The sequence below is a fragment of the Talpa occidentalis genome, unplaced genomic scaffold, assembly GCF_014898055.3.
Source record: "Talpa occidentalis isolate TD23 unplaced genomic scaffold, MPIMG_talOcc4v2.1 talOcc4.14, whole genome shotgun sequence".
Classification (NCBI taxonomy): Eukaryota; Metazoa; Chordata; class Mammalia; order Eulipotyphla; family Talpidae; genus Talpa; species Talpa occidentalis.
The window spans coordinates 43083556-43101582 of record NW_023601433.1 but is presented as its reverse complement, the minus strand read 5'-3'; the positions used below and the strand labels follow the sequence as shown (position 1 = coordinate 43101582).

At 35.3% G+C, this 18027-nt stretch overlaps 1 protein-coding gene across 2 annotated transcripts in view; it reads right to left on the bottom strand.

Moving 5' to 3' along the window:
- The window catches only part of TARBP1 (TAR (HIV-1) RNA binding protein 1), a 66992-nt gene that overhangs the window by 33022 nt on the left and 15943 nt on the right, over positions 1 to 18027 (bottom strand). For both annotated transcript variants that reach the window (XR_005125085.1, XM_037510403.2), the window contains exons 10-13: positions 14506 to 14647; positions 8985 to 9084; positions 7865 to 8037; positions 3210 to 3307 (exon numbers count right to left, since the gene is read on the bottom strand). Coding sequence is in view for 1 of the 2 variants with exons in the window: in XM_037510403.2 (XP_037366300.1) it covers positions 3210 to 3307; positions 7865 to 8037; positions 8985 to 9084; positions 14506 to 14647 (513 nt within the window). In the remaining variant the exon portion in view is untranslated. The remainder of the gene's footprint in view (positions 1 to 3209; positions 3308 to 7864; positions 8038 to 8984; positions 9085 to 14505; positions 14648 to 18027) is intronic.

Genomic DNA, 18027 nt, shown 5'->3' with positions numbered 1-18027 from the left:
CTCTGGCACACAAACGTACCATTCATTAACCAGATTTCACTGAGCAACTATGCCAAGTACTAGGATACAACGCACACAGAAGGTACCAAACGCAGATGTCTGACTTGTTAATTCCTGATTTGCAGCAGTTGACAGTTCAGCTATCGTAAATATTTCCACCATGGCCAATTTTTGAGCTACTAGGGTGATGTTTTTGATTGCAGAGCTGGGGAGAGATGTGTAACCTTGTTCTTTTCCCCCTCACCCCTGTTAGCCTCAGATATCCATTAGTGTTTGAAAGTATTTTACATTAGCAAATCACCTGCTATGTAAATGTCTAGTATGTTTTTATCATTCTGACTTACTTTCCCCATTATATGGTCAAAGCTACTTTATCATAGATTAGTTACAGATATGCTTTCCGCAATGTTTACGCCAGTTTAGATTTCCACCAAACAATATAATAAGGTTCTCTTTTTCCACATCCTCTCCAGCTTTTGTTGTTGCAGGTCTTTTTAACATATGCCTCTCCCAGGGATGTGAGATGGTAGGTACCTCACTGTGATTTTAACCTGCATTTCTTATTGGAAGTGATGATGTAAACTTTTTCAAGTGCCTAGTGGCCTTCTGGATATCCTCTTTGGTGAACTGTCCATATCTGCTGCCCAAATGGTTTGTTTTTTGGTTTGTTTTTCATTGTTGAATTTTTTTTTAATATATATATTTATCAATTACATATTGTGTGAATATTATCTACCACAAGGTTTCCTTTTAATGTTATATTTTGTTTTAATTATATCAACTTTTTAATTTGAGATAATCCCAATTGTTTATTTCTGTTTTCATTTTCCTTATCTTAGGGGTCAAGTCAGCAAAAATATCTTTGTTGATGTCATGGGATATATAGCCCATGTCTTCTTCCATGTATTTTACTGTTGAAGGTCTTATATCTAAATGTTTAATTCATTTGGAGTTTATTATTCATTCTTCTATGAGTGCCTTTCCAATTTTCCTAGTACCATTTATTAAAGAGACTGTCCTTTCCCCATTATATGGTCAAAGCTACTTTATCACAGATTAGTTACAGATATGTATAAGGACTGATATCTGGCTTCTGACTCCATTTCATTGATCCATATACCCATCTTTTTGTGCTAAAATATACAATTTATAGTACTGTTGTTTTACATTAATAGTGAAGTTTGAAGTCAGGTAGTATAATACCTCCATTGAGAGAAGGTCCTTAAGATAGGGACTCAAAGCTGTTTCAATGTTCATTGAAAGAATCCAAGAGAAAAGGAGAGGTTGAAAATATTAAAGGATAATCAATAGTATACAGTCCTTGAGAAAATGGAAGAGGATGAAGTCCAGACTGCATTATTCCACTATAATAGAAAAGACAGGGAGGACAATCAGGTGCAGATAAGCATAGAGACATCTGACAGTTGGAAACTGAGGTGAGTATGATGGTTACTAGTTGCTCTGTGAGGTAAAGATATGGCAGCACAGTGCTGGAACCAGCTTGAACAGCAAAAACTACAGTTTGTTCCTCTCTCTGATCAATGGCTTCATGTCGGCCAAGTTGAAATGAGGGCAGGAAACTGATGAACACTACAAATCAGGGCTGCACCCAACCCCACGGCCAGCTGTTAAACTCTGACCATCTGGGCCTCCTCAGTGGCGCAGCGGTTGAGCGCTGGGTTGAGAAGCTGCCCGCAGCCACTGCTGCGCCAGTTTGATCCCCGGCTGCTCCCCGGCCACCAGAGGAGGGTCCCACATGGCGCGCAGACCTCTCCTGCCGCCCGCTGCCCCCCTCAGCAGTGTACTTCGGTCCTTCTGCCTGCTCTGCTCCCCGCTCTGGCTCTGGTGAATTCTCTCACCCTCCCGCGCTTCTGACTTTACCCAGTGCTTGTATAAATAAATAAAAATAAATCTTAAAAAAAAAAAAAAAAACTCTGACCATCATCACACTACTGAGATGAGGGAAAATGTGGGAAAAGATTTTCATTAAACTATAAGCTATTAAAGAAATGTACTTAACCAGGAATTCTAAGGTGCAATTTATTAAAGAATGAATTTTTCAAAATAATTTTAAGTTACATATGTTGAATTTACTTTTTAAAATATTTGCATCTAAAAGATAAAATAACAATAAACTTGCCCTTCTTAAGCTATTTTAGCTGCAGATTCCAAACAAGCAAAAACATTTCTGTTACTTAGTAGGCACATAGAGATTCATTACACTTTTGTGAATGTCTGAAAATTTCCATATTTAAAAGGTAAAAATAATACTGATGATCCTGGAGCAAAATAAACCATAAAAGTTTCCTAAGAGTTTCTTTGTTAAATACCTTCTTGGAAATTCAGGTGTTGCAGGACTGCTACTAACAATTGCTTAATAAGAAGCAAGCCAAACACTCCCTGTTCCATAGGGCTTTTTCTTACCTTCCTATCATAATATCACAAGTCTTTGAGTATAAAACTTGTCTTTTTATATTTTAATACCTACTTACCAGCTAGCAAACAAATGTACTTTATTTGGTATTCTAATAATATTTTAAAAAGTATATTTTCTCACTTTATCAATGATCCATTGACTCTAATTGCTTCATTATATCCCACTAGAGATTTCAACTTGAAAAAAAATTAAAATAGGCATTTCTGTAGAAATTAGTATTTTCAAAATATTCTTAAAGAGGGAAACTTTTATTATTTTTTTCCAGCTATCTTAGAAAGAATAAATAATGTAAAGAATAAAGAAAGAGAACATAGCTACATTTACAAAGCATCCTCTTTTCCTCAGACCTACTGTTTCCAATCCTAATTGCATTTTGGAATCACTCAGAGAGCTTTAAAAATACACTGTACTGATACTTGGTCCTACCCTAAATCTGCCAAGTCAGAATCTGGGACCAAATAAGCTAAGTATTTAAAATATGGTATATTATTTGAAACTCTCTAGATACTAGGAAGTAGGTGAATTATCTCAATTTTGCAGGTAAGGAAACTGAGGTTTATAAAAGCTACACAACTTTTCCAAGGTCACAGTTATTACAGAGATGAACTACTACTAAGAAAGTCTTAAGTTTTTATTTTTTCTGCTTCCTAAGACCAAAAATTAAACCATAACATTAAGGTAATTTTCTTTTTAATTTAACACAGTGTCTACCATCACTCAAATATTGATGAAATATCAATATTGATGAAATATCACTCAGATGAATACTTACACTACTTAGCTCATTCATAGTAAGTCTTCTGAGAATAAATTCAGAAATGCTCTCTGTGGTAGACATGGCAAAGTTCTGAAGAAGTGTAAATACCTCATCTGTATGGAGAAAAAAGTACGCAACTGAAATTACAGAAATAAATTATTTGGTGCAAAATAAAACAGATGTCTAGTAAAAATACAACTGTTAAACACATGGCAAATCACTTATCAAAAACAAATTCTAATGATGTAATTAACAGTCAATAGCATAGGGAAATCTATAATTAATCTGAAAATTCTTTTAGGAATTCTGGTGCTGGGTAAGATGGAACAAAGACACAGCACCCTCTCTCACTGAATGCAGCTATAAACCCGGGACAGAATATTTGATGCAGCTATTTGAAGACTCTAAAAGGTAAAAGATAGCAGGCAGCTTTAGAAAGGCGGTACACTGAGTTTATTCTGGTCCTCCTGCAGACTGGAATCAGATCAGGAACAGTCAATAAAGCAGGCAGCAGAATGGACCCTAACTTTCTGGTCAGAGAATGAAAAAGAAGAATCCCAGGGAAGAGGACAATGAGTATTTTGGAGATTCCAGAGAGGGAAGAGTTCAGAAAAATGCTCCTGAGCTTACTCCTTAGCTATTGCGTAATGAATCTGCTACCAATTAGCATACCAATGACTTTGAGAAGTGAACAGTGACAACTGCCCTGGACCCAGACTGGCCACAGGATGTAACCCATGTGCCATAGGTAAAGATGGCACTGCAAAGTACTTGAAAACAATATTGACAGTGGAACCAACCCCCACAAAAGCAATAGATTTATCATCTAGTCTTATGGCTTTAAATACCATCTATATGCTAACAATTCTCAAATCTCTATTTCTAATCCACATTTCCCCTGAATTCCAGACTCATAAAGTCAAATGCCAACTTAATAACCTCACTGGGTCACCTAAAAGGTGTCTTACACTTAAACTATCCAAAACAGATCTTCTCATCTTCACTCCAAAATCTTCTCTAACTCTAGTCTTTCTAATCCCAGTTAAAAGCAACTCCATTCTCTCCAGCATTCCCCAAAACTAAGTAACCTTTGAGTTCACTCTTTTTCTCACTGTCCATATGCAACCTGCCAGCAAATCCTGTAGGCTGAACCATCAAAAGACTTCCGAAATCTTACAATTCACAATTCACGAAATCCATGGCTCGTACCCAGTACAGCCAGCTTGTCTTCTGGCCTTGGCCTTTACCTCTCTTAGTAGATTTTTCTCAATACTAGTGACTGAGAGTCAAAGTGAGCTTTTAAAAACTTAAGTCAGATCTTATTACTCTCAGTTCAAAATCTTCTAGTAAAAGCCAGAACCTTAAAATGGTCCACCAAGTTCTATACAAGAGTAGCCTTTACCCTCGCCCCTTTTTTTTAAAATTGATCTTTTATTGCTCTCTACTTCACTCCCTCCTCAAACAGATACTCTCACTCTGGGGCCTTTTCCCCTTGCCATTCCTTCTTCCTGGAAGATCTCCCTATGTAAGTGTACTGTTCCCTCCCTCAGATCTCTCAAGTCTTTGTTTAAATATTAACTTCACAGTGAGGCCTCCCCCAACCAACCTAGCTAAATTAATGATGCTCAACCTCTACTCACCAACATCCTGTCCTAATTTCTCCATAGCACCTGACAAAATCACATATCTTATATAGTGATTGTTTATTATATCTCTCCCGCCCCAACCCCACTCCAGTCCCCTAAAACAGAATGTAATCTCAAAAAGGGCAGGGACTTTTTGTCTTCTTTTTTATGGCTACATCCTCATGCTCAGAACAATGTTTGGCATGTAGCAGATAATCAATACATTTCTGATGAATAAATTTTCTAATATCAGATCAAAAGGTCTTCTCTAATCTCCCTCTACTAAGACTTAAACTTTTTTAAGACTCAAGAATCAGCTTAGTAATTGTCACAAGTTAAAGGAAGTGGATGGGGGAAGCATCTAACCATATACTTTCCACACTCACTTCCCTCACCTTGCTTCTTTTCTCCCCATGTATCTCCCAAGCTTTAGTATTTTTTTCTATTAAAAAAAGGGAAAAAGGGCAGGACAGCGGAAAAACACAATAGTTTGTATTCTCTCAAAAAGACACAAGAATGACAGCATGTTGAAGTGATGGTTACATGAAGATTTACTAGAGTCTCTATTTCTTTTTGTATATTTAAAGCTTTCCCTAATAAAACACTGAAAATTAAATTTAAAAAATTTTTAACATTAAGCTTAAGTTGCCCCAAGCAACAGCATACTACTAGACCACAATTTCACCCACTGAGTAAGTACATCCAGATATTTCTGACTTCACCATTATTTGTTCATTGACCCTACCACCAGTAATTAGTTCCCAGATATTCACTCATTTATAAAAAGGAAATAACAATTTTCCTCTTCCCTCATCAAAGAAATTCTTTCAGGATTAAGATCTATTTAAAGTTAATTAAACCTGATATGGTTTACCAGTTACATGGAAGTCAACTGCTATGAAAATTAAATGGCACTTCTTTGACTCTTGGTAATATAAAAAGATATGCATGAGGAGCACTGAGAACTCTTACATTTGTAAGTAAGAACATAAAACGTGTACATAACTACTTAGAAAAACAATTTTGCATTATCTTATAAAGCTGAATACACACATATCCTAAGATCCAGTAACTTTAGTGGTGGGAGGTAGATAGCCTGGAGAAACACACACTGACCCAAAAGAAATGTAAACAAGTAATCATGGCACACCATACAGAATAATAAACGAAATGTAATCCAACATCCAGCAACAGAAAAAGCATAGATTGTGGTGTTGTCATACCATGAAAGATTACACAATAGGTAAAATAATGAGGTATAAGAAAGGACATGGATGAACCTTAGAAACATGCTGCATGAAAAAAAGTTACAGAAGACATCTTACAGTATAGTAACATTTTTATAAAGTGCAGAATCAGGGACTTATACAATATATTGTTGAGAAGTACCTAAATATGTGGTAAAGCCATTTTTTTAAGTACATGGAAATGATAAAGATAAAAATAAAAATAAGCAAACAAAAAAGGGATTAAGAAATAACTAGTACATTTGCTTTTAGGTTAGTGGTGAATTTCACAAGTGTTTAATTATTTTGCAGCAAAACTGACATCCAGCCATCACACATGCTTATGTGTATCAAACAGCACAAATTTTCAAAAAGCATTCCTGACCCAGTCCTACACTTCAAAGCACTAAGTCTCCTGAAAACAGTTAAGACAATGTCAAATATCTTACACCCATAAGGGGTTGAAAACCTTATGAAAAGATACTGTTATGTGCATAGATTAATTCTGCTACCATTATCAAAACTATCAGAAACTAGTGTTAATATTGCATAAGCTTATTATTAAAATCTAACCAAGTCAGTTTAACCTAATACCAGTACCTCTCTAAAATTTTTAAATTTAAATTTTTTAAAGTTCAAAATATAACTGGCTAGAAAGGACAGGGGAATCAACACTTACCCATCAATATTTTCATCATCTCTAATGTCCTCTGGGTTTTCACCTACTATTTTACATATAAGAACAAACTCAGTATTTCTATTACCGGTAAACTTTTTTTATTTTTTAAGATTTATTTTTATTTATTTATACAAGCACTGGGTAGTCAGAAGCGTGGGAGGGTGAGAGAATTCACCAGAGCCAGAGCAGGGAGCAGAGCAGGCAGAAGGACCGAAGCATACTGCTGAGGGGAGCAGCGGGTGGCAGGAGAGGTCTGTGCACCATGTGGGACCCTCCTCCGATGGCCGGGGAGCAGCCAGGGATTGAACTGGCGCTGCAAAGGCTGCGGGCAGCTTTGCAACCCAGCGCTCAACCGCTGCGCCACCGAGGAGGCCCTTCCGCTAAACTTTCTATATGAAGTATTTTCTACCAATAAAGCACTCAGAGATTAGCATTTAAAAATAATCAAATTAGGGCCTCCCCGGTGGCACAGCGGTTGAGCGCTGGGTTGTGAAGCTGCCCGCAGACTCTGCAGTGCCGGTTCGATCCCCAGCTGCTCACCGGCCACCGGAGGAGGGTCCCACATGGCGCACAGACTTCTCCTGCCGCCCGCTGCTCCCCTCAGCAGTGTACTTCGGTCTTTCTGCCTGCTCTGCTCCCCGCTCTGGCTCTGGTGAGTTCTCTCACCCTCCCGTGCTTCTGACTGTACCCAGTGCTTGTATAAATAAATAAATAAATAAATGAATGAATGAATGAATAAATAAATAATTAATTATTTTAAAAAATAATAATAATCAAATAAAAATAATCAAATTAGTACCATTCTCATAGTTCTTTCTTACACATGAAACCGTGATCATTTCTGATGGTCTGGGAATCAATGAGTGAGTATAAACAAAAAAATATAAAGCAAATGAAAACACATTCAAAAAATCAACAATAACCAATGAATATAAACACTAGACTGGCAGGTTTATGAGGGCAGGGGTTTGAGCCTTCACTGCTGTATCCCCAGTAACACCAGGTGATACTCAATAAGTACTTGAATGAATGATGAATGCATGAAATAGCCTTTTTATTTGTAAAGGTCAGGAGTTTCCTCTTATTCTAAATATCAATGATATACCAAGCAAGATACCAACAAAAACTATTTATCCTCACCATCTTGGGTACTGGAACCTTTCAACAAGCAAGTGTGCAATAACTTCAACAGCAATTGGAGGCATCTGTCAGTTTTCAGCAAGGGCATGTAGGCATTTGTACCAAACTTCATAAGGGCATCCAGAAGAGGATCTAAGAATATCCTCAATACATTCTGTGTTCTCCGCTTTTCACTAGATATTAAAAGACATGCCCAAATCAAGCATTTCAAAAGCATGAAGAAAGTACTTTCCATGTACAATTTGTGGAACTGGTTAGCTAATGGATTCAATTATCAATAGAAAGACTGAAAGACCTATCACTTGTTAGGACTGATCTTTCCCACCAATCTTCTTACTGACCTTTCAGTTTGTGCTTTCTCAGTGAGTTTATCAATTCACTAGAGAGAGGAAAGCACAGAGAAAGACATTCTGGACTCAACTCTAGACACAAGTATGAAGGAAATCCTATATGAAATTTACCTGCAAATAAAAATGCTAAGACCCTGCTTCCATAATTCAAAAGAAAAAACACATACACAAGTCAAGAACATGAGACATTAACTAAAAAATATGAAAAAATTAAAGATTTATGAAAAATTTTGAAAACCAACTTCAGTACTAAAACTGTCTAGAGATTTGATGTTAATCAAATTAACTGCATATTATGCAAATACAGTACCTAATGAAGCTGCTTTTTTGCTACAATTATAATCTAATGAGAACTAATATATTCACATTCTCTAAATATGAGATTATTTTATTTTGATTACCTGATTTTTAGTAACACATTTTGGAAAGGGGTCAAACCCAGCAAATTTCTCTACTTAATCTAATGGGATAGTCTCTTACAACCCATTCCTCTAATATTTTTATATAAAACCAATGATTAGTATGTAGTTTTTTTAACCTTCTCTAGCTTAACAATTTAACTTATGTAAAAGAACTAATAAGCCTTTAACTCTATGGATTTATTGTCAATTTTAAACATTTCTTTAGTATATTGCATATAGTTAGCACCCTTCTTTAATACACTGTTATCAATTCCACACCAGTCACTGAAAAGTCTGCATATGTACCATATATCTGAATAGACTTTTTTTTTTTTTAAAGAGCTTTCTTTTCAAGCTAGAAACACTTACCTATATTGATTCTTCATTGCTTCCACATCAACAGCCAGTAAGACCATCATAGCAACAAGCTTGGCTTCAAACCAATCAGGCATAAAGCAGTTTTCTCCTGCTTAAATAACAGATAAGGTTTGCAAGAGATTAACATAACCCTGCAAAGATGATGTCTCAAGCTGAAGAGCTAAATGATTATCTTTACCAATATTAAGTTATTAGAGAAATACAGCTGAGGTGGAACCCAATGGAACTGGGCTGAGTCTGAGGCTGAGAAAAACGGAGAAAGGTGAAGGAAGAGCATGGCTAAGGTTTTCTGGTTCTTCTGGCAGGAAAGAGCATGTCATGTTCCAGGAAAGGGAAGAATGCTCCTATGGCTGGGGTACACAAGTGGGAGCACCAAAAATGAGGTTACACAAAAAGGTAGAGGAGAGATGGGCATTTGTAGGCTAGGTAAAAAATTTCTACCTTTATCCTAAAGGCAAGAGGAAGCCACTGAGGGTGAATATGAATGTATACATAGAAGGGGAAGAGAAATTTTAAGATCAAAATTTATATTTTAAAAAGATTTCTCTAGGTAACATGTGGAAAAGACAGGGGAAGCAAGAGCAGATGCAAGGTGACTATTAAGGGGCAACACTAATGTTTCAGCTGACAGATGTGTGCTCCCTCAAATGTGAAACATAAATGAAAGGGAATGATACCGATATGGATATAAGTAAGGCTTTGGCGTCTCACACCTGCATTTTTACCACAGTCTTACTGTTTGTTTACTGTGGGACTCTGGACAGCCATAGCATCTCAGAAAGTTTAGGTCATCTTCTATGAAATCAAATCAATAAACCTATGACTTGCCTTGGATATATTATACAAGTTAAAAAATATATTCAAAGTTCCCAGTACAAGTTTTGGAAGCGAGAGCTTGGCTCACAAATAAAATTAATATTTTCCTGTCTCTGAAAGCCAATTAAATTAAATCATGGATAGATTTCTTTATCATTTGTGGTAAATTACTAGAGTAAGATTAAACTCTTCACATCAACTTCCAAGAAAAATTTAGGTAAGAGATTTAGTTTTCTGGTCCAGTGGTTCAAATACTAAAAACATTTAAAAAAAAGAACTTAATATATTTTGGGGATAATTTAATCTATTTTGATACAAATTTATTGAAACAGTACAAATGACAGGCAACACGAAAGATACTTGTATACAAGATAATTCATGTTAAAAATATGAAGATAAACTTTATTATATATTATTTTTAAAAGTACTATGCATTTAGTTATCAATTAGATATATGCTTGTATTTTCTAAAAAAAAATCCACATGTTGGCTTTATCAGAAAAAATTAGTAGGTTAAATTTATAAGTGTTATAAAGGGAAACTATTGAAACTTGTGCTTGAAACATTTTTACTCACACTAATGCTTTATATTCCATACTTACATTAAAAACTCATTCATAAATGAAAACTAAAATGGTATCAAATGCCAATAGACTTGATTTCCCTATATTTTCATCAGCAATCACATAGTCAGGTGCCGTCTATTATCAGGTGACTACTTCATGGAAGAAGGGTGCGGATGGTAGGGGTACTGAGTATGTAATGCTTCCAATGGCAGTAGTACTTTAGCATTGTCTCCACCTTACAGCAAATTGGCTGTTAAGTCCTTGGCTGTAAATACTACACACCTTAATATAGATTACACACATGCTTAGGGGGCCTTCAAAGTGCTTAACCAGATATATCTCACTTGCCTCCAGCAAAGCACCAAAAGCAGGGTTCTAGAAGCACAGATCTTTTGAAGTCCTAAGCAAATTTTCACCTTGGATATGGAAAAGGTTGCCAATAAAAAAGGTTAGTAGATTTTTAACAATTTCTGATTTCAAGGGGTGCCACAGTACCAAACCAATGACAAGAGAGGGCCTATTCTTCCAGTAGAGAACACACTTGTGCAAGAAGTTTTGGTTGTAGGTTGCTTCCCAAGTATTTTACCACCATATAAGTAAATCCATGCTACAGAGGAGAGGGTCTCAATCCCCAACACATGTTAAGAGTCACCTGCAGGGCTTGTTAAAACACAGGAGATGAGGCCCACACTCAGAGTTTCTGACAATAGGTTAGAGACAGAGCTCAAGAATTTTGATTTCTAGGGGCCACCCTGGTGGTGCAAGGGATTAAGAACCTCACTATGAAGCAATCTGAAGCCTCTGCAGCACGAGTTCAATCCCCAGCCAGCCAGGGAGCTACCCACACAGTGGGGCAGACCTCTCCTGGCTGGCCCGCTGCTCCTCTCAGCAGTGTTTCAGTCAGTCTGTCTGTTCTGTTTCCCACTCTGTCTCTGGTGAATCCTCTCACCCCACCGCAACTCTGGCCTGTACCCCAGCTCTTGTATGCATAAATAAATGAATCTTTAAAAAAAAAGTTAAAAAAAAAAAGAATTTGTCTTCTGAAGCTTCCAGATGATGCTGGAATGCTGCTGGCCTGACAACTACTGTCTGTGAACTCACTGGCAGAGAATTCCTTACTTATGCTCCCTTTTCTCTCACTGAAGTAAGAAAAGTGCAGGTAATGTTGGTTTTGAAGAGACAAAACGCTATCATTAATCATCTTAATGCAATTTTAACCCGAAGGCACTAAATTTTGCTACCACGAATTCTGAAAACTGAGTGAAATTTTAGAAAACGCAAACTACAGTGCCAGAAATCATATCATGTTTTACATTCAGATGGAGAAGGAAGACAGAGATTATAAAAAAGGTATGAAAACATTTTGCAGGGTGACAGATATATGTCCATTATTTTATGTTGATGGTTCCATAAGCAACATAGCCCAAATACCCATTCCATAGTACAGTTTAAATATGTGCAATATAGCATGTCAATTATGCCTCAATAATGCTGTTTTTAAGATTTGCTATACAGCTGCAATATACTACACTTTGAGGTTATTCCATATCTTCAGATGTCTTGGTTACATTTTTAGAAGGCACATTTAACCATAAGATTTCTATACAAAATATCTTTTGTCAGGTACTGTCTCAAGTATAAATTTCTTCTAATATATTTCACAGTTGGTTAGTCTTAGTAATTCCAAACTCTCACAAGTCATTACTGCAGTTTCCACCTTCTCTAATTCAGAAATCCTGCTCTGAAAGCTCTTTAACACTTTCATGGTTTTTGCTGTTGTTGTTGCTTTGTTGTTTTATATGTATGATATGGAATACATGCATACCCCTCATATCCACCTTTATCTCTTACCATTGCAACATAGGCTCCACGCCATATACAGACAGATGGATGCCTACCTACTTTCAGTTCCTGGGTGGGAATACATCCCAGCCTGCGGGATACTCTTTTGCACTTTTCACCTTATTTTCTACTCATTTATCAGGTGTCACTCCACCTGGTGATTTCCCAGTCCCACACAGGTCTGCCTGTTCTAGATAGGTACAGCTCACACAGGTTCTCCTCCCCACCCCAGTACTTAGGTCTTTCAAGGTAGAACACTAGGATTATCTGCCTACTGATTAATTTCTTTGCTTGATTGATTATGTTCTCTGTAGGGGAAGGTAATATTTTTTTTTTTATCTCTGCAACTCCAATATCTGGCACCTAGAAGACATTTTTGCTGAGTAATAGTGCAAAACATACATATCAAAACTCAAAGAAAAAGCTATTTTGGATGTAGACTTTTTATTTTTTATTTTTGTGTAGAACTGAGGTATAGGCCAGAGGTGTGGGGGTAAGAGGATTCACCAAAGACAGAGTGGGAAGCACAACAGGCAGATTTACTTAAATACACTGCTAAGGGGAGCAGCAAGTTAGACAAGAGAGATCTGCTGCACCATGTGTGGGTAGCTCCCTGGCTGGGGATTGAACTCGGGCCACAGCGGTGACAGCACTGACACTTTACCCCTAGGCCACCAGGGAGGCCCAGATGTAGACTCTGACTGACAACTGTGTTTTGGCTGAGGAGTATATAGAAACAAATGTGACTACTGTATGTATTTTGTGCTTAAAAACTCAAGCTAAATAACGTCTGTTTTCAAATTTATTAATTTGTTCTATAAATGGCCCAGTAATTGACTAAATTAAAATTTTACAAAGGCATTTTTAATGCCATTGGCATTAAGTCAAACAAAAATATTAAAAATGCACACATAGATATCTCCTTTGCACTGAATTTTTAAAAACTTAAAATAATAGCATATTTAAAATAGTATATTTTTAAGTCCTAGAGGTGTTAAAGAAACTCTAAAAATCTTGTTTCATCCAATTTTAAATATTTAATCATATTTCATGCTGTTATATATTCTAAATTATAAAGACAAGTTCTACATATTTTTAAGAAATTTAATCGTTTACTCTGCAAGGACTAAAACATATTTACTTTTTATAGGGCTAACGACGCTTCAAAGTAACATCGCAGAAAATTTACTGAACAATAGAGAGTAAAAACACAGAGAAGTGCTCTCAGTAGGATGAACAAACTCATGTATTTTGGATGGATAATTATCTAATCATTTAAGACCTATTCCATGATCAGATTAGAGAAATCAGTAGATGAAAATTACTTGGTCTGAGACAAAGCTAGGAAATTTAAGACAAGTTAAATTCAAAGATGCAATTTACCCACATTATCACTAATGACTTTAATGAAGAAGCATTAGAAATGTAAAAAGAATCCTAATTAATGAATCTGCTAATAGTTCTTCCCTCATGCAGTCTTACACATTTTCCCAAAGAAGTTGCACAACCAATGTTTGCAAAGTATCAGATGAAAAGAAAAAAACTAGCAAAACCACACTTTCAAACATAATTTTTCTCTAAAATTATTTTTTCATAAACAGATCACACCAAATGTAATGCTTGAAAACAAACAGAACATAGACAGACTTATCTATAAAAATTTCCTAGAATTTCCAAAAGCACTTATGAATTATATAGCCCACCAAAATTTTCTGGAATGTTGAAAAAAATTAATACATTTATTTGTGTCCAAATTCTTTTGCTGGCAATTTATTAGTTTTTTAAAACACACAAAATAGTTTAAAATCTCAAATCGGGCCTCCCTGGTGGCACAAGGGGTTAAGCACTGCACTATGAAGCAATCCGCAGCCTCTGGGGCATGAGTTCGATCCCCAGCCAGCCAGGGAGATTCCCACATGGCAAGGCAGACCTCTCCTGCATTGCCCGCTGCTCCCCTCAGCAGTGTACTGCGGACAGTCTGCCTGTTCTGTTCCCCTCTCTGTCTCTGGTGAATCCTCTCACCCCCTGCACCTCTGGCCTGTACCCCAGCTTATATGCATAAATAAATAAATCTTTAAATAAAATCTCAAGTCCTAGAACAGATAAAGTACAAATTAAGAAACAGTATTTTTCTGAAATTCACATATTTGGCTGAAATACTAATTAACCATCAATAAATTGGCATATATTTGAATATGCATATACCTAGATTAAAAAACAGTTCTTCAAAAAAAAAGTTCTTCAAAAATATTTTGTTTATATCAATCCATTAAAATGATATGACTTACTTTCCCAAGCAGGTGACTTAATATATTCTTGAACTAAGTTCTTTACATAAGCATTTAAAGAAGATGTCTCATGAAGTCCAATGGAGCTACAAGTTGAGGATCGTATAAAACAGTTTTCATTAACACGTAACCAATCACAGAGCTAGAAAAGAAAATAGTTATTACTTTATTTTAAAAGCCTAACTGAAAAAGGATTTCTAATTTCCCAAAGCCAATTTTCTTTCTTCTACAATTGAATTTAAATGACTTTTCAGTTATTTATTGTCATGTTAAGTTCCACAGACAGTACAGACAAAACACATATGTGTATATATAATACACATACACCTACACATGTATGTGTTTTGTAATCTCCCTCAAAGAATTTAAAAACTTCATTAAGAAGCAAGAATTTTTAAAGGTTCTAAGATAAAATGCATTTTTGATAAGGTATTCTAAATAACATTTCTGTAAAAAATAATACATTATGCAACTCTTAAAACAATTTTAAACTTCATTTTAGCCTCACATACTAAAATAAGGATGTTTATTCTTAAGAGAATGTAGATCTAAAATACAAGTTATAATTAAAGTTCTTACATACCACACAAGTCTATTTCTCTCATAATATGTGTATTTTGAAACATCATTTAAAAGAGAAATACTGTCCGAATTCTTCTCCATTGTATCTTTAAAAAGATTTGTGAAACTAAGTCACAGAATTTCACAGAATCTTTGATCACGTAATTATGAATTGTTTGGAAATTTAATTATGTTCTCAATTTTTTTAATCTCTTAATGTGCAAATTCAATATATGAATTTAAATATAATTACAAAATGAGTCTAAGAAGCAACAATTAAAAATGCATGTTTTGCATCCCTTATGGTCATCCAAAATTAAGTATAAAATAGTAAGATATCACACATGATGAGAGACAAAAATGATGATTAAATGAATCAGTCAATATGAAAACTGACATCCCATAGGTATCTATAAATAACAGTTAAATAATAAAGGAAATTATTCCATGTAGATCTTTATCAAGCAAGATAATCTTAAAATACAATCTGAATGTAAGGTTATTAGCAAGTATTTATCTTTCAACAATATATGCTTTTTCTTTATATACCACTCAAAATGGTCAGGCTAAGTTTCCCAGTTTTGCTAGAAAATGTGAGGTTTTCCAAATCTTGTATTTCCATAAGCATAATCCTATTATAACAAAATTATAAATTCATATTTGATTTTTCTATCAAATCTGTTATAAAAAATTCAGAATATTTTTCTTCCCAAGGGTTTTCTTGTCAACCTTATGGTTTAAACTAGCACCTAATGAGCAGTCTCTGGGAAACCGATTCTCTTGATTTTCCATTAAAACACACCTCAAGAGTCTATTTGGAGACAAACAAAAGAATGAGAAGCCACAGATGGAGAAAATATTTGTACAACACACAACAGATAAGGGACTGATATCCAAAATATACAAATAACTCTTAATATAACAATAAGAAAACAAATCACCCAATTAAAGGGGTTAAAAACTCTACCTCACCAGAGAAGGTAAACAGATAGCAAATAGCATATGAAAGATGTCCCACATCTTATGTTACTAGAAAACTGCAAACTGAAAAATGAGACAGCACTACATACCACCAAAGGCTGAAGATTCTGTGGGGCTCAGAAACTCTCATTCACTGCTGGTGGGAATGAAAAATGATACACAGACTCGGGAATACAATTTGGCAGTTTTTTACTCTTACTACACAATCCAGCAATTGTGCTCAGTGTTATTTAGTCAAATGAGCTGAAAACTGTATCAACACAAAAACCTGTATATGAATGTTTATAGCAGCTTTATTCATAATTGCCAGACTTAAAAGCAACCAAAATGTACTTCAGTAATTGAATGCATAAACAAATGGTGGCACACCAAGGTAATGGAATAGTATTCAGTGATAAAAAGAAATGAGCTATCAAGCCATGAAAAGATAATTATTATTTAGTGAAAGAAGCAAACTTGAAAAGGCTTCATGATACATGATTGTAACTAAATAACATTCTGGAAAAGGCAAAACTATGAAGACAATAAAAAGATCAGTGGTTTGCCTTTTCTGGTTCATTAAACCAAAGGGAAAAGACTGCTAACAAACCAAGTAATAGTAGGTACTTACATCTGATTTGGTCTAAGCATAATTTGAGACATTTGTACATGCATTTTCTCACTTAAACCTCACACACCATACCATATGCTATATAGTAAAATAAAATCCAGATGGATTAACCAATTTATAAACTCTACATATCCAATGAAATGAATAGGCTTTATATAGATACTTAGACAAAGTTGAATATCTGAATATACAAAGTGCAAACAACAAGCAAAAATAATGTTTATTACACAACTGAAGAAATTTTAACACTGGTTATTTGAAATCAAGAAATTTAATATTTCTAGGTGTAATGAGGACCAATTTTTAGATTCTTAAAAGTCCACATCTTACAGCAGTACATGCTGAAATACTTCTAGATAAAAATACCCAGAACAAAAATCCAGTAAAATGAATTGATTTAATAAATCCTAAAATATTTAATTAACTGAATTTTTAAATATCACATATTGAAGAATTGCTCAGCAACATGCTAAAATATATGTGAAGATAAAATTCAAAATAGTATAATCATTATTTTGTTCAGAAATGTGTTAATAGATCATTTTAAATATATAAATATAGCAGGAATGAGGATACATATATTCAAAAAATTGAGAACTAAATCAAAATATATGGGATTTAGTTTGATTGTAGACATCACAGTAGATTTCTTGATATAGCTACATGTTTTTCAGATGCTACATAGATGCACTATGAAAAAATAAAACAAAATTCTAATTTTTAAAGGCCTCAATTTGCCCCTTCCTCATTCCCTCTGCCATTAATATACTCTAAGCCCTCATTTATTTTATGCCTGAATTATTTTAAGGCAGTCCAAGCTGCTTCCTCTTGCTTCTCTCTCTCCGTGTGTGTGTGTGTGTGTGTGTGTGTGTGCCAGAATGTCTTTTAAAAGAAATAATCACATCCCTAGCCTCAGTGATGTTCATAGGCACTGGAGAAACACACACACACACACTCTCTCTCTGTCTCTCTCTCTCTCTCTCTCTTCCTGTCCTCAAAAAAACTATATAACAGAGGACACAGATAAGAATTCAGTCAAGTATATAAGGATAAAAGCTAAAATTAGAGCATGAGTTAAGTTCAATGGTTTAAAACAAAACAAAAAGGAAGAAGCAGCAAACTACAAATGTCCCACAGAGAAGAGAGGCACCATCAGACCATAATCGAACTTGAAGGCCCTGACATGTAGGTGGGACAGTGCAGCAAGACCAGACACTGGTCTGACACAGGAAAGAAGGCATCATAGGAGAAGCACTAACAGAGGATTTCTACTAGACCAATGGCTGGAAAAAAAAGACAGACATTTGGGATTGATAAATGAGAAGCATAAAGTTGGAAGAAATACAAATTGCCAAAATGTCAGGTTTGGG